The sequence below is a fragment of the Theropithecus gelada genome, chromosome 13, assembly GCF_003255815.1.
Source record: "Theropithecus gelada isolate Dixy chromosome 13, Tgel_1.0, whole genome shotgun sequence".
NCBI lineage: Eukaryota > Metazoa > Chordata > Mammalia > Primates > Cercopithecidae > Theropithecus > Theropithecus gelada.
Genome location: NC_037681.1, coordinates 71,630,528 through 71,654,648, shown reverse-complemented (window position 1 = coordinate 71,654,648; position 24,121 = coordinate 71,630,528). Strand labels below are relative to the sequence as shown.

The 24,121-nt window shown below is 37.3% G+C and overlaps 1 protein-coding gene and 1 long non-coding RNA gene across 19 annotated transcripts in view; one reads left to right on the top strand and one right to left on the bottom strand.

Moving 5' to 3' along the window:
- LOC112604988 overlaps positions 1-18,362 on the bottom strand; it is a 1,409,957-nt gene extending 1,391,595 nt beyond the window's left edge. Inside the window, exon 1 of the long non-coding RNA XR_003115321.1 lies at positions 17,947-18,362. This is a non-coding gene — a long non-coding RNA (uncharacterized LOC112604988). The remainder of the gene's footprint in view (positions 1-17,946) is intronic.
- A 68-nt stretch (positions 18,363-18,430) lies between these two features.
- Positions 18,431-24,121, top strand: part of NRXN1 (neurexin 1) — a 1,133,364-nt gene continuing 1,127,673 nt past the window's right edge. For 17 of the 18 annotated variants that reach the window (XM_025353854.1, XM_025353853.1, XM_025353851.1 and 14 more), the window contains exons 1-2: positions 18,431-18,984; positions 21,773-23,463. In XM_025353854.1, coding sequence (XP_025209639.1) covers positions 22,692-23,463 — 772 coding nt within the window. In that variant the 5' untranslated portion in view covers positions 18,431-18,984; positions 21,773-22,691. The remainder of the gene's footprint in view (positions 18,985-21,772; positions 23,464-24,121) is intronic. The other variant, XM_025353839.1, reaches the window with a different exon arrangement.

Genomic DNA, 24,121 nt, shown 5'->3' with positions numbered 1-24,121 from the left:
CATACACTCAAAGTTAACCTTTGGAGAGCAGTTAAAGGAGAGAGCGTTTGGTTAAAGGGACTTATGACAAAGCTACATGTTGGTGACAATTTCTTAAAAACGTACAAAGGAAAAAGAGCAAGAGTAGGTGCATAGACATTGTATGAGGTCATCATTAACCTGATGCCAGACCGGAGAAAGATAAAACAAAAAGAGAGAACTACTTGCTAATATCTCTGATAAACATAGATGCAAAAATTCTCAACAACATACTAGCAAACTGAGTACAGCAACACATTAAAAAGATCATTCACTATTATCAAGTGAGATCAAGGATGGTTTAATATATGCAAATCAGTAAGTATAATATACAACATTACAGAAAGAAAAAAAAAAACAACAACATATGATCCTTTCAATAGATATAGAAACAGCATGTGTGCAATTCAACACCTGGTCATAATAAAAACTCTCAACACATTAGGTAGAGAAGATATGTACGTCAGCACAATAAAAGCCATATCTGATAAATATATTGCTAACATCCTACTGAATGGATAAAAGCTGAAAGCTGTTTCTCTAAGATCAAGGAAAATAAAATGATACTCACTTTAACCACTTCTATTCAACATATAATTGAAGTCCTAGCCAGAACAATTAGGCTACAGACAGAAATAAAAGACATCCAAATTGGAAAGGAGGGAGTCAAATTGTCCCTGTTTGCAGATGACATAATCATATATAGAAAATCCTACAGACTCCACCAAAAAAATTGTTATAACTAATAAACAAATTTATTATACTTGCAGGATACAAAATCAACACCTGCAAATCAGTAGCATTTTTACATGGCAACAGTGAACTACCTGAACAATAAATCAAAAAGTTATAAAAAATAAGATACATGGGAATAAACTTAATCACGAAGGTGAAAGATTTACCTCTACACATAAAACTTTGATGAAAGAAATGGAGGACATCACGAATAAATGGAAAAATGTCTCATGTTCATGGATTGGAAGAATTAACATTGTTAAAATGGCCAACTTACCCAAAGTGATCTACGGACCTAATGCAATCTCTATCAAAATATCAATGACATTCTTCACATAAATAGAAAAAACAATTGTAACATTCATATGGAACCACAAAATACCCAGAACAGCCAAATGAGTCCTGGGTACAAAGAACAAAGCTAGAGGCATCACATTATCTGACTCAAAAATATGCTACAAAGCTATAGTAACCAAAACAACATGGTGCTGCAACAGAAACACGTACATAGACTAATGAAACAGAAGAGAGTATCCAGAAATAAATTCAAAGAAGTACAGTCAACTGATTTTCAACAAAGGTACCAAGAACACATGTTGGGGGAAAGACAGTCTCTTAAATAAACGGTGCTGGGAGAACTGCATATCCACATGCAGAAAAATAAAACTAAGCCCATACTTCTCTTTGTATAGAAAAATTGACTCAAAATAGATTAAAGACAAGACTTAAGTGTAAAACCCATAACAATTAAACTACTAAAAGAAAACACAGGAAAAATTCTTCACATTGGGCTAGGCAAGACTTTTTAAAATAAGACCTCAAAAGCACAGAGAACAAAGCAAATAAATAAATAAAACTGCATCAAACTAAAAGCTTTTTGCACAGCAAAGGAAACAATTAATAAAGTGAAAAGAAAGTCTACAGCAGAGGTGTCCAAGCTTTTGTCTTCCCTGAGCTACACTGGAAGAATTGTCCTGGGCCACACACAAAATACACTAACACTAATGATAGCTAATGAGCTTTAAAAAAAGTCTTTGCATAAATCTTATAATGTTTTAAGAAATTTTACAAATTTGTGTTGGGTTGCATTCAAAGGTGTTCTGGGCCACATGCAGCCTGTGGGCTGCAAGTTGGACAAGCTTGGTCTACAGAATAGGAGAAATTAACTGCAAATTATACATCTGCCAAGGGCTTGATATCCAGAATATATAAGTAAGTTAAACACCTCCACAAAATAAAAAAAAAATAAACAAATAAAAAGACAAAAACCTGATTTAAAACTGGGCAAAAAACGTGAATAGACATTTCTCAAAAGGACATATAGAAATGGCCAATAGGTATGTTTTAAAATGCTCAATTTAACTTATCAACAGGGAAGTGTAAACCAAAACTACAATGAGATACCACCTCATTCCTGTTGGAATGTTTATTATCAAAAAGACAAAAGAAAACAAGTGTTGGCAAGGATGTGAAGAAAAGGAAACACTTGCACATTGCTTTGGGGATTGTAAACTAGTAAAGCAATGGTAGAAAAAAAGTATGGCCATTTCTCAAAAAACTAAAACTGATGCTACCATATAATCCAGCAATCTAACTATAGGGCATATGTCCAGAGGAAATGAAATCAATATGTCAAAGAAACATATGCACTCTCATGTTTATTATAGCACTATTTACAATAGCCAAAAATGAAATTAACCTAAAAGTGTTCAACAACAAATAAATGGATAAAGAACACATGGTATGTATATACAGTGGAATACTATGCAGTTGCAAAAAATAATGAAATTCTGTCATTTGCAACAACATGGATGAACTCGGAGGATATCATGTTAAATTAAATAAGCCAGAGTCAGAAAGACAAATATTGCATGATGTCACATATATTTGGATTTGGAATTGTTTTTACAAAGTTCAATACTGGCCAGTCATGGTGACTCACACCTATAATCTTGGTATTTTGGGAGGCTGAGGCAGGCAGATCATTTCAGAACAGGAGTTTGAAACCAGCCTAGCCAATATGGCAAAACCCCATCTCTACTAAAAATACAAAAAATTAGCTGGGCATGATGTCGCACGCCTGTAATCCCAGCCACTCAGGTGGCTGAGGCATGAGAATCACTTGAACCCATGAGGCTGAGGTTGCAGTGAGATGGTGCCATTGCACTCTAGCCTGCGTAACAGAGCAAAACTGTCTCAATTTTTAAGAAGTCAGTATTATAGAAGCACAGAGTAGAATAACACTTATTAAAGACTGGGGAGGGGAAGAGGGAGAAGAGAATGGGGAGAGGTTGATCAACGGGCACCAAGTGACTATTAAATAGGATGAATAAATTCTGGTGTTCTATTATACAGTAAAGTGACATTGGTTAAGGGTAAAATATTTTATATTACAAAGTGGCTAGAAGAGAAGTTTTCAAAGGTTCTTACCACGAAGCGATGATAAATTCATGAGGTGATAGATGTGCTCACTACCCTGATGGGATCATTACACAACACAGATATGAATCAAAATATCAAATTATACCCCATAAATATGTACAATGTGTCAATTTAAATAAATAAATACGTCAAAAAATTGATCAAAGTATCAGGAGAGAAAGATAGGCATTTGAAATGTCCCCATGTGATAAAAGTAGGCAATCAAAATTGAGATGCCATGATGAGTGTTACACTGGCTAACTCATCTTTATTTCTGGGTATACTTGTGAATGGTCTTGTTGCTTATGTGGCCTAGGTTAATAAACTGATAATTTTGGGTAAGTGAGAGAATAGTCTTTAAATATACATAATAATATAATATGCAAAAAGATACTTTTGATTAGTTTAAGGAATAACACCTCATCAGTCTTTTTCTTGAGGGCTCAATCAATATTAATTCACATCCCCAATTAAGTGCAGCTTATATATAATCTTATAAGATGGTTAGTGACAAAAATAAATCATAATAGATTTCTTTTTTCTAGAGATTTACACTTACAAACATATCTGAAATGCTTGTTGACAAATAAACATGGCTATAATCACTTTGAAACTATCTCAGTGCTAGAACCATGTTTTACAATGACTGACAATTGAGTAAAATTAACCATGTTCCTAATGAAAAGGCTCCTCCTAGCTTATCTTTAGCTTAATAATTTAAATAACAAAAAAATGAGTGGGTGAGTATAATTACCAATGAACATGTTCATCATCACATTGATAGAGATTACCTCTAGAAATCTGATCTGGGTGCTTTTAATATCCTGTAAAATACGTGTTGTTTGATTTTTCTATTATCAGATTATTTTGACTTTCAAAACATATAAAATACTATAATAGTTGTTAATATCAAAAATATTAATATCTTTTTTTGTTTGTTTTTTTTTTTTTTTGAGACGGAGTCTCGCTCTGTCGCCCAGGCTGGAGTGCAGTGGCCGGATTTCAGCTCACTGCAAGCTCCGCCTCCTGGGTTCACGCCATTCTCCTGCCTCAGCCTCCCGAGTAGCTGGGACTACAGGCGCCCGCCACCTCGCCCGGCTAGTTTTTTGTATTTTTTAGTAGAGACGGGGTTTCACCGGGTTAGCCAGGATGGTCTCGATCTCCTGACCTTGTGATCCGCCCGTCTCGGCCTCCCAAAGTGCTGGGATTACAGGCTTGAGCCACCGCGCCCGGCCAATATTAATATCTTAATGCCAGCAGAAAGATTTTTGGGTTGAAACCTAAGGGAAAATGTTTTGCTTTATAAGGATTATAATGCCCTGGATTGCATTAATTTTATATAATAAAGGATCTCCCCTTTTCAGAAACATTAAAATTTAAAATTGACACTTCTATATTAAGTATTTATGGTATTGTCCTACGCAGTGCTGGAAAAATGCACAGAATGTCTACTGTAGGTAATTTCAAGCTTCATAATTCTATCATTTCAAATGATTTCTCAAAAAGTAAAAGTATTACAGAAAGTTCTCAATAGTTTTACTGGTTCCATCATGAATTTCTATGACATATAAAACATTAGAAACACTAAACTCATCCTAATTTCTAAAAGCAGACATATTATATCAACAAACACAGCTCATTTCCGCAAAAGAAATAACAAAGTTCTAGAAATCCCGTATTATTTGAGGATATGAGATTCTTACTTTTGCCTCATGTCTTTTTGGTAATTTAGTAAGAAAAAATGGACTCTGATTTACGTACTCTTTTTACTCACATTTGGCCAAACCCTTAATAAGTATTAGTCTACCTTTTAAGCATTATCTAGAAATTCTGCTTTTTGTACATTCGTTAAATAACTATTGAGTGCATACTTACCACGTGGTCGGCACAGTGTGAGATTTTGATGAAACAGGCAAACAAGCTACACATAGTGACTTTCCTCAAGAAGCAAACAGTTTTTCCCCCATTGCCTTAAAAGAAACCACCAGCAACTAGAACATTTCACAATATCGTGTCCACAACTCTGGACGTGATTATTCTAGAATCCATCCATCCTGGAGATAGTATTTACAGAAGAATTTCAGTTTTTATGGTGAGAATCCCCTGGATTGCTCTGGGGAGTAAAGCAATGGAAAATAGGAAAAAGCATGCTCACTCTTACTCAACTGATGATGAATGGTTTTAAAACAAAAGCCAGTGCTTATAAATACGACAGTGTCATAATTTAACTCTGCTTTTATGTTGAAGTCAAATGTATTCACAGTTTATAGTTTAGAGGAAATAGTTCTATGTACCTTAACCTAGGTACACATTAATAATTTACATATTGGGCAGCAACACCTGATTTGCACATTTTAAAAATGATTGAAAATTTACAAAAGAAAAAGCACAACTGTTTGCACATGGATTAATTTGCCTTTAGAAGAAGAAAATCTGCACAAAGCTACCGAAGACGTGAGGAAAACATTCTAACTTCTGTTAGAATAAAAGGCCTTTATAGGTCATGCTCTTTATTTAGTAGTTACAGAAGGTAGAATATAGAGCAAGGCCTTCATAGGCCTTAATGTATTCCAAAAGTCATTTACAAATCCATTCCCTGACATATCATGAACTTTCTTTAATAGTATAGAGAATAGATACGATTTGAATCTCTGTTTCGAGTGAAGACAGAATGGCTTATGTAGACCAATTCTCTGATCAAGAACAACTAGATTAATCCTGAGAAAAAAACAAAAAAAACAAAAAAACTTTACCAGCCTCTAATCTTAAATAATCTTAAAATCTTAGAAAAATCTTAAAATATTTTACAGTTTGGTTGCTCAGAGAGTAACTATGATAACCAAGAGGCAAAGAAGATAACTACAGTACATTGCGATTAGCCTAAAAGCCTGCTATGCTGTTATGTTCATGACATTTACCTTAGGTTAAAGGTCAAGAACTCAAAACAAAAAGGTGGCATTCAATCAACGATTACCAGGTATTTGACACATAAAACCAAACGACTGAGAAAAGAAAAGTTTTAAAAAAGGAGGCAAAAATAAAATAAGTCATTCAGACCTTGCAGTTATCAGATATAAAATAACAAATAATTATAATTAATATGTTAAAAAATAGATAATATAAGGAAAAATATTATCAACTAACTAGACTGGAATCATTAAAACTAATCAAATAGAAATCCTGTAACTGGAAAAATACAACTACTGGTTTAAACAACTTAACAAATTGACTAGGTTAGAATAAACAGGAAAGAAAATTAGTAAACTAGATAAATGATCAACAGAAAATATCAAGACTGAAGCAAAAAAAAAAAAAAAAAGAAAATAAGAAGAAAAAGCATGTGTACTTGAGACAAATAGAATGTGGCGAAGTTATCCAGCATATGTGCAATTGTAGTCCAAACAAAAAGAGGAGAGAACTAGTTGGGATTAAGCAATATAAAACTAGATACTGGCTATAAATTTTCCAAAACCGAAGAAAATTATCAGCTTAAATTCTTAGAAAGACCATAAGCAGGAAAAACCCAAAGAAAACCATCACCTAAATGCTCCTAGTAAAAATGCCTAAAATTATGGTCTAAAAAACCACCATGGGGTTGGGAGAGGAGAGCCTGGGAAAAGGCCTTGAAAACACATATTACCTTAAAGGAGCAATGATGAAACTGCAGAGCTGACATTTCAACATAATAAGTGGAAGCCAGAAAATATTTGGATATGTTTTAAATGCTGAAAGAAATAATGTCCAAACTAGAATATTCTATACAGTAAAATTTTCTTTTCAAAATGAACACCAAAATAAGTGTATTGTAAAATACACTCCACAGGTACACAAACTAAATGAAATAATAAGGGAATTTTTCATAGAGAAGAAAAATAAGTTCAAAGAAAGCAAGTAAGTAAAAGAAGGAATGAAGAGAAAACGAAAAGATATATAAATAATTATAAATAAATATTGACCTATGCAATAATAATTGCAATGTGCTATGAATTATAATGCAGAAAGATAATAAAAACAATAGCACAAAAATCAGAAAAGGCAAAAGAATTTTTAAAATTTAAAGATTCTGGCATTGTCCTGGAAATATTAATTTATGTTTGACTCTGATAAATCACTCACTCATGCTACACCATTAGGAAACCACTAAACGCTCCTACAGGAGAAAATATTAAGTAACACATATCATTTACGAATTAAATGTAATACAAGAAAGGAAATGACAAGAACATAAATAGTAAGACGCTAGATACATACTCAAATGTATCAGTAATGACTTTAAATGTAAACAGACAAACAACTCCAAGTAAAAGACAAAGATTTTCATATGGAATTTAAAAAGTCAACCAAATGCAATTTATAAAAGAAGTATAATAAATTAAAACATACAGAAAGATTAAGGCAAAACATAAAAAAGATATACCTTATGGAAACTAACCAAAATAAATCTGGGTTACCAATACTAATATCTGATAAAATGAACTTTAAGGCAAGCAATATCACTACAGATGAAAAGGGATACAACTGAATGTTTAAAACATTCATCTACCAGGAAGATATAACAATCTAATTTTTCATTAAACAAATTACACAAATATATAAAGAAAAAATATACATGAAGGATATTTATTTATAATAAAATACATAAAGAAAATTTTACAGAACATAAAGTATTTAGAATATATAAAGTATATGGTAAATAAACCTGATCTGGCAGACATAAAGCATTTGCTCCTTAAAATGTAAAGTGTAACATCTAAAAAAATTAACAAACACAAGGCCTTAAGTAAGTTTTAACTTTCAAAGGGTTGATATCATAAGGAATATGAATTATGCATGGGTAGTATGATGGAAAAAAATCACCCATTATTTGAAAGTTAGTTCATGTATTTATAGATCACAAAAGATTCCTAGTTAAGTGTCAATATCCACGGATGAAAAATAAATCACATCTAGCAATGAAAAATAATTTACCTAAATAATAATGAAATACTAGATAGCTGAACTGCTGGGGTACAGCTAAAGTCATACTAAGAAGGAAATGTATAATCTTTGATGAAGAGATTAGAAAAGAAGAAAGTGAAAATTAAAGTTCTAACTATATGCCTCAAGAACTGAGTAGGAACTTAGAAGAGTATATTAAACTCAAAGGAAACAGAAGAAAAATAACTAAAGTAGCTGAAATCAATTCTATAGAAACAAAAATACAGTAAAAAGTAAACAATCATTGATTCTTAGGAAACATAATTAAAATTAATAACTCCCTAGTAAGATTTATAAAGGTAAAAAGAGAGAATAAAAAAATTACTTAATACCAGGGGAAATGGAGCATCTTCTGAAATCCTCTATGAATAGAAAAAAATAAAATCTTAGCCTAGGTGATCTCGCTAGTGAATATCCTACTAAGAATTTGATGAGAAAAACAATAACACTATTATGTAAACTCTTCCAGAGAATAGAAAAGAAACCCACAATACTTTCCATCCTGTTTTACAACGATAGTGTAAACTTGCTCCCAAATAGTAGGCTACTCTCTTTCTGGATTTAAGCAGAAATCCTATATACAATATTACCAAAGAAAATTTATAAAAGAGTAATATATGATGAACAAGAAAGGCATACGCCAGGAATTTAAGAATGGTTAACATTTCAAAAATAACTAGTATAACTCATCACATTAACAAAAGAAACAAGACAAATTGGCCGGGCACGGTAGACAAATTATATGATTATTTCAATAAATGTTGGAATAGTATTTGATGGATTTCACCAATATCAGCAGATTGGGATTAGAAAGGAATTTACTTAATCTAATACTATATATATACACACACACACACAAACTATAATAAACATGCATAATGCTGAATTATTAAAATCTACAAAATATGATTCATTATAAAAGCTCATTGAGACAAGAGATAAATTAATAATGGTATAAAATAGATATAAAATATAAAATATATCAACTAGATTTTGATAAAGTTGGCACTGTAGAGTAATGAATACATTATAGACTTTTCAATATATAATTCTGGATTAACTGGATATTCCTATGGGTAAAAACATAATCCCTGAGGGAATATTAATCTAAGTGAGAAGGATTAAAATTAAAAACTTTTTGCAATGTAACACAGGAGAATATATATCAAGATAGGAAGATTTTCTTAAACAGGACACATTCAACAATAACTACAAAGGAAAATATTAATCAATTGAATTACATTAACATTTAAATTTTCTGTTTATCAAAAAAATGAAGAAAGAACACAGGTTAATTACAGAGTAGGGGAAAATATTTTAATACATATAACTGCACTAGCAATCATACCTGGAAAATGTAAAGAGTCCCTACAAGTGATTTTAAAAGACAGGTAATCAAATTATTTAAAAATGGCCAAAGATTTGAATAGGCCCCTTTTTAAAAGAGGATATCCCAATGGCCTATAAATATATGAATAGGTACCTAACATAATCGGTCATCTGGAAATTAAAAAATAAAATGTTAATGAGAAACAAGTGAAATCAACTAGAATATCTAAAATTAAAATGATTGATAAATTTTTGTTGGCCAGAAAGACAGAAACTCTCACACACTGTTTTTCAGTGTACAGATAATGACAACTTTGGAAATCTGTTTGTCAACAACTACTAAAATTAACCTGTGACCCAGCAATTCCACTCCTAGGCATGAACCCAGTGGAACTGTGCATATATTTGCAATAAATAACATGTACAATGTTTATAAGACATTATTTGTAAGAGTTCAATACTGAAAACAATGCAAATGTTTATCAACAATTGACTAGTTAAATAAATATTGGTAAATTTATACAACTGAATTCAACATCGACAATGAACAAATCACTGCTGCATGCAACATGGATGGATTTCACAAACATAAAGTTGAATAAAAGAAGGCAGACACAGGGTAGAAGAACATACTGAATTATGCCACTTATCTAGATGGCAAAAACAGGCAAAATTAGTTTTGGGAGTTTGAAATCACATTATTAATTAAATTTATGGAGGAGAGAATAGGAAATGACTAGAAGGAATAGGAGTTTAATATTCTAATATTTTATCTTGATGAAAGTCATAAGGGTATGTTCACCTCTTGAAATTCATCAAGATCAAGACTTACATTTTCTGTCTTGTATTATGTTATTTTATAATAAATAAGTTTATTTAAACATACTGCCAGTATTAAATCACTAGAAATCTAGAATATTCCTTTTTCTTATCCTAACATCCTGTTTGGAAAGCAAGTTCACTTTGCACTGGTTACCAACTTGTCTGAATTTGATGAGACTGAGCACACTCATAAACAACAAGTTACATGATGGAGATTTATTATTTACAAATTGGAAGCAAGGGACAACAGATGCCTGGGATCCATTGGAAACAGGTTCCCCAACGCCCAAGAGAACTGCCTAGAATGGATGGAGCCTTGACTGTGAGTGGCCCACTTGCCCCACAGCTGACAGACCTTAAAAGGCAGTCTGCCCTGAGTTATACTTCTAAAGGGCCATGAAACTCACTGGGCAAAGATCTGAAGGACATCCCACTTCCAGGAGAGAGAGGAACACAACCTGGGCTGTCCCAGGCAGTTAATCCGTAACTGAAGATGTTATATTTCCTAGGAGGGACAGGAGCAAGGCCTGGGCTATTTTGTGCATTCCTCTCTATCTCAACACATTGCATTCTCAGCAAATTCTGTCATTATTCTTGAGAACTAGAAGCAAAAAAGCAGGGGGAACTGAGTCCATTAAAAGCTTCCTGGAGAATTGTCCTGCACTATTCAAGATTTATTTCTACCTAAAATGTATTGAGATGTAACCGTTTAGGGTGACGTATTCTTGCTCTCTCTATTGTGATTTCACTTCTTATATTCAATTTCTCAAAAAGTAGACTGTAGAATAATGTCTGTATCTTAACATTTATAGTTTTCTACATTTGAAAAGTACCATAATAGAATGGTATAGTGAAAAAGAATATGGACTTTAGTTTCAGAAAGATTTGGTCCTCATTCTATCAGGAGCGGTCTACAAGTTTGAAGGCAAGATGGTTAGTATCTCCAAGCCACAGTTTGTTGAAAGACAAAGAGAATGAAAGTGAGAGCAAGTGTGTGTGTGTGTGTGTGTGTGTGTGTGCGCGCGCGACAGAGAGAAAAAGAGAGAGAGAGAGAGAGAGAGAGAGAGAGAGAATGTCTATTTTTCAAGGTTGCAATGGATAAAGTAATATACATGTAAAATCATCTGCCAAATGGCCTCTTATAATAGTATTACTCCTAAGTGTATTTTTTCATCCTCTCTATCTCCCATCCTGTACTAATTTCCCAGGTTTATCATTAACAATTACAAATTGGGTGGTTTAAAATATAACTGGGTGGTTTTTATAACAATAAAACATTTATTCTCTCAGAATTCTGGAGGCTAGAAGGCTAAAATCAAGGTGGTGGCCAGGTTGGTTCTTTCCTAAGGAAAAATCTGTTGCATGCCTCTCTTTGAGCAATCTGCTGGTTGCCGGCATTGCCTGGTATTTCTTGGCTTGTAGTTATATCACTGCAATTTGTCTTTGTCTTCATGATTCTCTTTCTTGTATCTCCTCTGTGTTTTCAAATGTGTCTCTCCTTTTAAAGATGCTTGTCACTGGATTTACGGCCCACCCTAATCCAGTATGACCTTATCTTAATTTGACTACATCTGGAAAGACCCTATTTCCAAATGGTCACATTCACAGATAAGGTTAAGACTTCAAAATATCTTTTAGAGGGACAATTCAACTCCAAACATATACCATGTAGGTACTACTATAGGAGAAGCTAAGAGAAGCTTTGTATGGTACCATAGAAAGCAAGTAACAAAGCTGCAGCTAGAAACATATATAACTCAGAATTCAGTGCTTCTTGTAATATACCAAACTACTTAAAATAATTATCTTCATGTTCTAAAGGTAAACTTTTAATAGCAACTGTACTGTTTTATCTATCCTATGTGCTTGGCTGAATTTAGAACATGTAAATAAATCTTTTGAAATGTTTACTAGAGAGAATAACCACCCATGATTATGAGTTTGCATATGTATGTGTATACAAAACTGAGAAGGGAACAAACTGGTAGCCTGCGTGCCATTTCCACCCAGCAGAGAAGTCTACATTGTCCTGCACAGTATTGTGGTGGTAGTGGTGATTATTTTTTAATGAGCCAAGATTTTTATAATCAGAAGATTTTACATAAAATTTCAGATTTCCAGCTGCTCTTGTAAAATCATAGGATCTGGCAACACCAGACTCATATAGCCACAAGCTGTTGGGGCTGTGGAGTGAATGCCATTTTTAGAGAAGAATGAACATTTTTGGTGTCCACACTGTCTGCCAATCCTCATTGTTTTCCCAGTTTGCCTACCTCACTCATGTATGTCAAACACCAGACACTCTTAAGCACTTCGGTCTGCTCTCCTTGTTCTAGAGAAAATTAAAGTGCCTATACTGTACTATAACTTCATTCAATGGGATGTGTACATCAAGCATATACTTAAGGGTGTATTTTATTCCTATTTCACTGATCTTCTTTCCTCAGCAAGAGAAAAACTCTCATCAAAATAAAACTCTTCCCTATTCTGCTTCATGAGTCTCTTCAAAAACCTAAGATCTTTATTTACATAAAAAGTGGGTACTATTGCTTTAATTTCTGAAGTTACAATAAAATATCTACAACTTTCTGTATTCTTAAGATACCTAGCTCTGTGTGTGTTTATAGTATTAAAAGAAAAAAAAAGCAGGAAAAATGGATGAGAAAGGCAAACATAAAAATGAGAAGAAAACTCTGAAAAAAAAAATGAGGTTTAAAGCTATATTAAATAGGAGGAGGGCAGTAGTTGGAAAACTGGTAAGAATTGAGTATTTTTAAAAATCCGTAAGCCCAACAGAAAATCAAATAGGATGTGTTTTAAAAGCTAACCACAAAATGTTTCAAAATGCCATCACAGAAAATTGATTCCACAGACTTCTAGGGGGCAGAAATAGGCTAAAAAGAAGCAAAGATATAATAAGACTCTTAATTTCACTGACATCCACAACTTATCACGAATCCCTTGCTCTTTTCTTAAAAGTCATAGTAAGGAATATTAAACAGGACTGTCTAAGTTAAACAAATTAACTAGTTGCAGGCACTCAATAAAAATAAATTTGAAGCCACATTGTGATGAATGAGATAATTCCTTCTCTGGGCCCTAGCAGTTGAGAATGGCAGGCTCGAGGGTTGTGGGGAAGGGCCGTAAAGAAAGTTCTGTTCATAGGAAGAGAAATAAGTCGTTAGAGGGGATAATAATGACAGGCTGAAGTGAGCAACTAAATCACTGATAGAGGAAAAATAAACCCTCTGGCAGGGACTTTTTACAGACCTCATCTAGCGACAGCTATTCTTCGTCAGAAAGACTTTTCCTCACTGTGGGAGAAGGAAGGGGGGGAAGTAAACAAGGAGGAACACACCCAGGTGTAAGTGCTGCCCTAGATTTAAAAATACTGCCCATCAAACGCACTGCAGGGTTTCCACACCGAAGCCTTTCTAGCAGGTGCATCGTTCAAAACTTAACTACTGTTCTCAAGGACCTATCTATGTGCTTAATAATTATCATTACATTAATGATTTGCAGCCATTTTAAATCACATTCTACCTTCTGATTACAGAAAAATTACATACTCATGGGAAAGTAGCCTAATTTTACTATGCTTAAGATTTTTTTCAAGTAGTAAGAAAGTATTTAACTTACTGAGTTTGCTTGTTTCTCCTGAAAGTTACTTAGTAAGCTTAATAGGAAATTATGTGTCTTTTTGTATATGTAAATCCTAGTCTGTTTATTCCATTTTATAGCTGAGTCTCAAACCCTAGACTTGATTACATTTCCTTGCATTTTTAAATTCCTCTAGCTGTAAAATAAATTTTATATGGCAGCATGTTCAATATGTATTCATAAACTTTTGTAACTAGAAAACTCTAATTGGTTCATATAAAAGAAAATAGAGACATTTAACTGCAAACAAAAAATAGGGTTTTATTTATTATTAAAATAAAGTCATGAGCTAAACAATAGGATTCCAATTATGCAGCACTGATAATGTAATTGGTTAAAGAAATTCAATAGCAATCTGAAATTTAGTTGAATTAGCATGTAATACTTTCCTGATACTGTGATTATTTTAGTAAGAGAAAGTGGCTTCATTTTGATCATCTATAGGACAGTAAATAGAAAATCCCCTCAGAGTGATAAATCTTACTGTTCTTTTGAGTTGTTTCTCATCTTAAGTGAAAATGCATTTAATGTATATCAACTGATATTTTTCCTCATTGTTACCATGTGTTTCTTCTTCTACCCCTTATATCAGTAAAGATAAAGCACCATTCAAAATTGATATCAATATTGGAATTCATAGGTATCTCAAAGCTTCCATTTACCTTAATGTTAATTGAGAAAGTAGGTGTTCACACTGATTTCCTAATGTTAAAGCACAAGGTCTGATTACAGCAATAAACAGTGTGTCTCTGTTGCATTCGTTTCCCAGTCAAAAAAAACTTACCACTTAGTTTCATTCATTTGTAGTGTAGTGTTAGTCTCCATGTTAGAATTCTCATTAATATTAATAACTTATGAAAATATATTTGCTTTTGGTGAGCAAGCATTTCCGTTGTCATTGTTGCAAAATGTTTACCAGTTTATAGCATGAGATATTATTTATGTTTCCATATTTGGGTTGCCACAAATTCTCCCAATCAGACATAATCACAAACAAGCACCTTGATTTCACAGTTATCTCATTTGTTTTGAGTGGTAGCTAGGGGCAGGAGTTGAAATCCTTAACGTATTTCTGTAGCCTAAAATTAGTAGATTCCCTAAGGTGATTCAGGAGGAATTAATCCTACTCACCACCTTCTAGAAAAATACTAGATTTTTCTTACAAATGTTAGATTGTTTCAAACTCAGATCTACAGGAATTACCTCACATCTTGCCCACAAACAAACAAACAAAAAGGTAGTAACATTGAAAACACGTCACCTATTATATGTAACAAAGTACATGAATACCATATATTTCATATAGTATTAGTCATTAAGGAATGTTATGGCAAAATTCTGGAGTTGACCGTTTAGTTTCCTAGACTCCTCTTGATGAAAGTCTTAGAAAGGAAAAGGAACGAACAATTACAGGCATCTGCATTCTGCCAAGCACTGTACTAGGTATATCTGATGATCTGTTTAAAGTCAGTGTAGCTAAGTGGTTAAGATTACAGAATTGAGTTTGGATTTTTCCTCACACTGTTGCTTACTAGACTTTGACTATCTGGGCTAATCTCTCTGTGTTTCACTTTTTCTCATTGGTAAAATGGGTGAAATCCTAGACCCTACCTCTTAGATTTGCTGTGAGGATAGAATAAGTTAATGTAAGTAAAGCACTTAGAGCACTGTTTGGCCAGGAGTAGGCAGAAAATTAACATTCAATGTTGACATTATCTTCACCAAGTCTTATAAATGGAGATGTCCTTATCTTTAGTTTACTGATGAAAAAACTGGCACTTAGAGAGTTGAAGTAATTTATGGAGAAACAACAGAAAAAACTCATACTTTAAATTAACAGCTTTTATCATTAAATTATGTTGATTTTCCATTCTAAGCTACATACTGATAGTTTTCTCTCTGCATATTTACTGAAAAAAACAAAGATCCTATGGCTGTCCACTTCCTTGGACTACATATGGTAAGTACCTTAAACCTCACTGCAAAGGGGATTACTCCAATACATAATCTATTCCTTCCATTTATATAGTTGGTGTGTGTGTGTGTGTGTCAGGGAGGGAGTGGTGAAGAGATGTGGGAACACTGGACTTTTTAATCTTAAAATTTACACACGTAGCATAAGAACGTTAACTTTTTTTTTTTTTAAATCAAAACGCCACAGAAGACATCTCAAGGAAAATGGAAACACTGTGTAGCCCAAATGAAGATGAAACAAAATTTCACAAAGACAAACTGAAATAAAGTAGGAAATTGTTCATATCATATGCACTGGTGGTAAATAATGAGTTTTTACGAATCCAGGTAAAAGGCAGTGCTTTGACTCTTAAGAGTGCTTCCAGCACTACCATAATGTTCACACCAGATCTTAAGAGCATCATGGAACCAAGTTAGACTTGATTTTTGAAAGTGGGCTGTCCATTCCACTTACTTTTGCAATAAGCTTTAGCTTTATACTAAACATATGAGGGTATACCTTCTCTGCTATTTGTTCTGTAACCTAATGATAGGAAAATTGAAAAAGGCCCTGAATTAACTAGAGTATTTTTTGTTTAAGGTTCATTGAATGACTGAATAATTTAGATAAGTCATTTTCTGCGTCTTAGTTTTATATTATTTAAAATTAAATTTTTGTTTTAAAAATCATGTTAACAGCTATTATTTAATTACATTCCCAAAGCAATCTTATGGAATAAGCTGACAATAACTAATACCTCCATTTTATAGTCAAAGAATTCGGGTTTCAGAGAAATTATTTCCATTGAGTCAAACAGAGCACAGAGTGGGTTGTAGTTGATAAATATAGGCAGTATTTCACTCAGTCCACAATTCCCAATATTTTGTTTATTTATTCATTTCATCTTCATAACATCAAACACATGAAGAGGGAGCTATTATTATATCCATTTTACAGATGAGGTGGCTGAGGCAGCATAAGATACTTAAGAGGTTAAGTATCTTGCTGAGGTTACAACTAATAAATGGCAGAGACTGAATTGAAGCTCAGATAATCTATTTCCCAAACATGTAACCACGTGACAAAACTGCCTCTCTAAGGGCAATAAAAATATTAAAACCTGTGATACCTGCCTTCAGGTTACTTAGATCCTTTTACCAAAGTAGTGAAAGCATAAATCGACTTATCAAAGGAATGAGTTCTAGTTTTTTGGAAGAACATACATATTGTAATTGGAATGTATATTATTTTCGTGTTCCCTAATTTATCTAGTTCTTAAATTCTTGCTCTATAAGGCCTGGAGGCCAAAAACAGTCTTTTTTTTTTTTTTTTTTTTTTTTTGAGACGGAGTCTCTCTTTGTCACCCAGGCTGGAGTGCAGTGGCCGGATCTCAGCTCACTGCAAGCTCCACCTCCCGGGTTTACACCATTCTCCTGCCTCAGCCTCCCGAGTAGCTGGGACTACAGGCGCCCGCCACCTCGCCCGGCTAGTTTTTTGTATTTTTTAGTAGAGAGGGGGTTTCACCGTGTTAGCCAGGATGGTCTCGATCTCCTGACCTCGTGAACCGCCCGTCTCGGCCTCCCAAAGTGCTGGGATTACAGGCTTGAGCCACCGCGCCCGGCCCAAAAATAGTCTTGCCTTATGGTATTTGAGGTTCAGACTATTAGGTTTGTGGCACTGCAATAAAATTGTTTCTGCTCCAAAACTAACCCAGGCTAGGAATATACAGGAATAGGAATTTAAATGCCCATAGGATGCAAACCATAATTTAAAGCCACAGACACGGGACTCCTCTACCACCTAATCTGTAAGCTCCCTTAGATTTAACCCTTTTCTCACCAAACCCAGCAATGACTATTGGGCATGCCCAGTTGTATGGTTAGAGCCTCACACCGAGTTTTACTTTCTCCAGGTTTTACCAGCTGCAAAAGGGAGGAGGAGACAGAGGATGGAGTTAAACAGGTAGAAAACTTGGTTCAAGACAGAGCAAGGAAGGCTGGAGAATGACGAGAGGCTACAGTAAAAAGCACTTTGTCAGACACAGTTTATCTTCCTTTGCAAGTTCGCATCTTACCCTGGTGGGTTCCTTTTGCATCTTTTTGGCACAGCCTAGGCAAGTCACGAAGATTTGTTGTGATTACTCAAGGCAGAGCCACAGTAAGGGGTGGGGCAAGGGACGTCGGATCTAGGAGAATGCCAGTGCCTGTGTGAGTTCTGCTTGCCCCTGCATTCCTCGAAAAGCTGCAGCTTCTTTTCAAGGGTTCCAAGCAGGAGACCAAGGTGCACAAGTAAAGCCAGAGCTCATCATAATCATCGACTCCTTGGCCCCTTTTCTTTGACTGCTGGGCCCTTTCCTGGCACCCTCTCAGGTATCCCCGCCCAATCACTACTAAACCCCGGAGAAGTGGAATCTCCATACAGCTTTCCATGGGTCTAGCAGGGGCCTGGGCATGCTCAGTAGGCTACGTGGTTCTCTGGTTCGTGTTTGTTCGTTCTCGTTCTCTTTCTCTCTCTCTCTCTCTCCCTCTCTGTCTCTCTCTTTTCTTTCTTTCTGATGGGGAAGGGAGGGTGGTGACAAGTTAGAAACGCCTGCGGCAGGTCCCCGCCCCCAGGTTCAGGCTCCCCCTGCAAGGGGACGATGCAAAGGTAAAAGCACCTTGCTCCGCAGCATCCAGACCTGGAGGGGCTGCGACCACGGGCCGAGCCCACCCATTCCCCAGCCAAAGGACAGGCCCGCCGCTCTCCATGGTACTGCGGAGAGCTCAGCTCCGCCCTTCTCTTTCAGAAGGACAGCACCCGGCGTCACGTAACCCAGCCTTCTCAGGCTCCACCACCGTCTTTTCCTTCCCAGCTCTTTCCCTCTCCTCCCCCTCCTCCTCCTTCTCTTCCTCCTCCTCCTGCTCCCCTCCGTTGCCTGTTCTCCCCTCCCGCACTCCTGGAGATAGACGCTCAAGCCTGACGCCTCTGAAAAGGCAGCAGCAGTCGCCTTATCCATAGACCTCAGGAAATTCGCTTTGACCGATGCATGCTTCAGGCTCTGGCTCAAGCTAAGGGGAATAACCGGGCAGGTAAAGCAGCTCAATTTGGGTTGGGGGGAGGGGATGGGGCGAGGCAAGCTGAAGAAGGATATCTTTCCCCATTGTAACTGAGCCAGGATCTGCCACAAATACACAGGGAAAGATGGGTGGTGGGAGGGTGGAGGAGTGTAGATCTTGGTTGTTTTGCATGAAGCCTTTTAAATAGATGGCAGGAAGATGAGATGGTGGAACTGGGGTAGTAACTTAAAGGCTGAATGCAGTGATTTTTAGCAAAAGAAAGAAAATAACAGACAGGCTAGATATCGAAGCAGTAAAATCCCTCTCTATGTATTTCTTTTCCTACTTCATCAGCCCCACACTATACCTATCCTTAATCTGTGCAGTAGACTCCGAGCTCCAAGAAACTGCACTGGTATTAGAGATGGAGCTTAGAGACTGGGCGGGAAAGCCAGAGAGAATTTTGGGTGTGCATTGGTATTGAGGGACTTTGCAAAAGCCAGGGGTGAAATAATAAGCACTTCAAAAATTTCTGTGAGATTTCATGTTTTTTATGAGGATATATATATCGAACGGTGCATGGACAGGTATAGGGGTGTGTGTGTGTCTGTGTGTGTGATATCAGAAACATTAAAATATGCAATTGCAGCCGATGAGTGTACTGTATTGATCCTCCTAGTGACTTGGGATGAATTTGATTCTAGAAATGAAAGAAAGGATTAATGATGCTGTTAGTCTGCTTTTGAATTAGAGCGCTTCTTCTTTTGGCTGCAGTAAGGTTGTTTTTCAGATCCCTTTATTTCATCCTCTAATTTGTGAACTCGCCAGGTCTTTCTGGCACCTAGAGAGAATCTTTTCTCCATATAAATACAGATACTCACTCACATACAATGAGCTTCCTCCAAGAACTAGGAAAACCAGTTAACCTCCCTGTGGTAGGAATGTATATATATATCTATACGTACATATATATTCCTCTAGGGTTTTTCTCTCTTCCACCATCCCTTAAAATTGTCAAGGTGTGCATTTGTGGAGGAGGGCAGAAGGGACAGGAGAAAAAAGGTTATGTGATCAATGTGACATTCATACAATAATTGGCTCCAACAGAGTTACACACACAAGCAAAAAAAAAAGGTTTTCTAACACATGAGCTTGAGAGTGGGTTCAAAGCACTACTCTTGATCATGACATTCCAGATTTATTTTGCAAATGACTGAAAATTTAGCAGATTCCTGAGTCCACTTAAAATATGAAAGTATACTGAATAATATGCTATTTCAGATGACTTGACGAGCCCTTTTCTTTGGGTTTGATACAGGAGAAGACAAGATATGACTGGTGATTGCTGATGGTGTGGAATGTATCAGCCATAATAAATAAGCAACTGAGATTTTTATTTCCTTTTGCTAGTGGGCAGTGTGTATGTGCGCACACTCGCACAATGTGTGTGTGTGTGTTGAAAGAGAGAACCAGTCATCAGTTTCATCTGGGAGGAACTTGAAGTGGGATCCCCTAGCTTGGTGGCTCTCAGCTGACACCTGTAGGGATTGCTCTGTACTGAAGAGAAATGCTCTCAGCTCCCTCCATGGAGAATCAGCAGCACAATGCGGTGCCATAAATTACTGCTAGTTTCAGCTTGTAGGGGGAAAAAAGTGTTAATTGGATAGTCAACTTCCACGTCCAGACAATAAATTTGGGGTGTGTGTTTGTGTGTGTGTGTGCATGTGTGTATGATGTATGTATATTGTAGTGTGTGTGTTTTTGCAAGGGGGGGATATAAGAAATAGAAAAATAATGCACTTCCTTGACATGAACAGATTATACATTTGTAATTTTTTTCAAAAGGTAAGAATAATTTTTTGGTTAAAAAATGACTTAGAAAAAAATCAGTGTTTATGATTTCTGTACTATTTCAAGAACCTGTCAGATTAGAGTTGAATAAAGAGAAGTGATTTAATAGTATAGTGAGTGATTCAAAGGTATGGTTTTAAATTCTAGCATCCTGGAGCCATTGCAGCTGAGATGACATACATGCCAACTGCTGTTCTGACCACACAAATTGTGAGGGCTGACAGCCAGATACAGACTTCAGGAGGAGTTGGATCTACACTATTAGGCAAAGTATTAAGTACTTTATGCACCTTTAGATAAGTTAATATTAGGGCCATTGAGACAATGCCAAAAACATAAACCTGGCTCCAATTAGTGGTTTTCTTTTACAACAGATTATTCCTTTAATATAAAGGAGAACTATATTGTGTGAAATTTTGCAAGAGACTACCAAGAAACCATCAATATTCCTTCTAAGAAAAATAAAATGGCAGGAATGCTATACAAGTCTAAGCTGGCAGTTTCCTGCCAACAGTTTAATCTAATTTGCCAATTGTAAAATCTATTAACTGAGATTTGAATAGGCTGTATTTTTACTGTCTATAGAACAAACACACAACATAAGTAGAAATCTTTAAAAACATTATTTTCTCTACTCACATGTTTTAAAAATTAAACTATCTTACAAAAAGAAAAGGATAACAGTAATCAAATTTCTCTTTAAAACTTCGGGTTACCAACTAACAGTTATAATAAACTACAAGGGTGTCATGGCTGACTGTAAAATTGTGATATTAACAATTAGAAAATATTAGGACTTACTTGTAGTGATGATTAAAAAAAAAAAAAAAAAAAAAAAAGCTCCATACAAGAAGGTTAACTCTTTGGCATACTAATAGGACCAGGTCTACACCTGTGTTATGAGCTGAATAAGGATTTATATAATACTATATTGACTTTAGATCTTAATTTTGACTTTAATTCTCTGCAGATATCTGGGTCCTTAAAAAAGACAAGATACAAGCAAAGTGCATCACCAACACACAGCCAATTGATGTGCTGTCATCTTAGTTTGGCCCTGCAGAGGCGGAGAGAAAAGAAGAGGAGCTGTTCCGATTTCCACATCTAACAGCTTCTGGCTATTTCGCAACTGCTGGGTTTGAGTCCTACTGTTGCTGTGGTTGAAAAGAAAAGTAAAATCCAACTTGTGAGACCATGCACAAGGAATTAGGCTTGGCTGCAGCGGTGCTGAAGCCCATGCTATGACAGAAGAAGCTGGCCTTTGAACCTATCCTCGGGTTAGGAAGTGGTGCCCAAAGAGGCAAGCGTCCCTTTCTCCGTTCTGCTTTAAGACAACACATCTGAAGGAGACACACTTGAGGCACTCACAAGCATCCAAGGATACTGGCTCACTGCTGGTTTCCTGCACTTTCTAGAGAAAAGTGTTTGCTTTTTATTGACTCTCACTGCTTCCTTTTGGCCTGGTACCACTGGTGGAACCTGGCAGATAATGGGATTTGAGGAGTTAAGTATCTGTTGACACCACAGATGCTCTTAAATTGGTTAATCAGACTCAAATGGGTCAGTGCTTTCCCTTGATCTTTTGTTGAAGCCTTTTCCAGAACGTTGCCTCCAAAGTGCATCCTCCCTTTGGTCTGGAAGTTCTGTGGCTACCCTGTACCACTGGGGTCAACGTTTTCCAGTTGGAAGAGGACTACAGGGAGAGAGGGAGGGGTTATTGGAAGAAGAAGAAGAAAAAAAGAACTAAATAAAGGCGGGCACATCCGTCCCACTCCCGCCTTTCCCCTTACCTTTCTGTGTCTCGGGACCCTTATTTCTTCGTCACGGTGTCCAGGACCATTTTGACCCTGTCGGCCCCGGCACCCCCCCGCCGCACCCCAGCCCCGAGCATGGGGACGGCGCTGCTTCAGCGCGGGGGCTGCTTTCTTCTGTGCCTCTCGCTGCTGCTCCTGGGCTGCTGGGCGGAGCTGGGCAGCGGGCTGGAGTTTCCGGGCGCCGAGGGTCAATGGACGCGCTTCCCCAAGTGGAACGCCTGCTGCGAGAGCGAGATGAGCTTCCAGCTCAAGACGCGCAGCGCCCGCGGCCTCGTGCTCTACTTCGACGACGAGGGCTTCTGCGACTTCCTAGAGCTGATCCTGACGCGCGGCGGCCGCCTGCAGCTCAGCTTCTCCATCTTCTGCGCTGAGCCCGCGACGCTCCTGGCCGACACCCCGGTTAACGACGGCGCCTGGCACACCGTGCGCATCCGCCGCCAGTTCCGCAACACCACGCTCTTCATCGACCAGGTGGAGGCCAAGTGGGTGGAGGTCAAGTCCAAGCGCAGGGACATGACAGTGTTCAGCGGCCTTTTCGTCGGGGGGCTGCCCCCGGAACTGCGCGCCGCTGCGCTCAAGCTCACCCTGGCCTCCGTGAGGGAGCGGGAGCCCTTCAAAGGGTGGATTCGTGACGTGAGGGTCAACTCCTCACAGGTCCTGCCCGTGGACAGCGGCGAGGTGAAGCTGGACGACGAGCCGCCCAACAGCGGTGGGGGAAGCCCGTGCGAAGCGGGCGAGGAGGGCGAGGGCGGGGTGTGCCTCAACGGAGGCGTGTGCTCCGTGGTGGACGACCAGGCCGTGTGCGACTGCTCGCGAACCGGCTTCCGCGGCAAGGACTGCAGCCAAGGTAAGGCCCGACGCCCGACCCGCGGGGGCCGGGGCCTGGGCAGGGCGCGGGGAGGAAGGGGGCCGGGCTGGTGCATGGGGTCTTCCTAATCTGGCCAAACGTGTGGCAGTGCGCTTCGAGGGAAAGGCCTTGTTTCTGGGGGCCTCTCTACCTTACTCCCTCCACAGCTTCTCCCTTGACATCCTCGTAAAGGTTGGGCAGCCCCCACTTCCAAGTTTGAGTTCCTCCTGGAGACCTTTCTACCAACACTACTCCCTTCCAAGTGGCAAATACAATGGCCTCTTCTCATTCCTCGGGTTCTTTGGCAGGTTGGGCCCTATATTTATTGGACCGCGACCCACCTATATGACCGCTGTACTTGTCTTTACCACTTCTACATCTGTAACACACAGACTTTGCCCTTAAGATGCAAACAAGCATCTAGAAGATTGGGCATCCGTTTGATGAGAAGTAAAGCACAGGAGAGGTTTGCCACGGCCGTGGTTGAGAATCCCCACGTGGTTGTGATCACTTGTGGTAAAGGACGAGAAAGACAGGATTCACAGGCAGTGCTATGCCTTTTGCAGATAGAGCGGTAAAAACCTGCTTTTGGTCGTGGAAAAAGGGGAAGAGAGGATGTGAAGAGTTTCTTCATTAGCAGGAGGCTTTTTGGAATAAT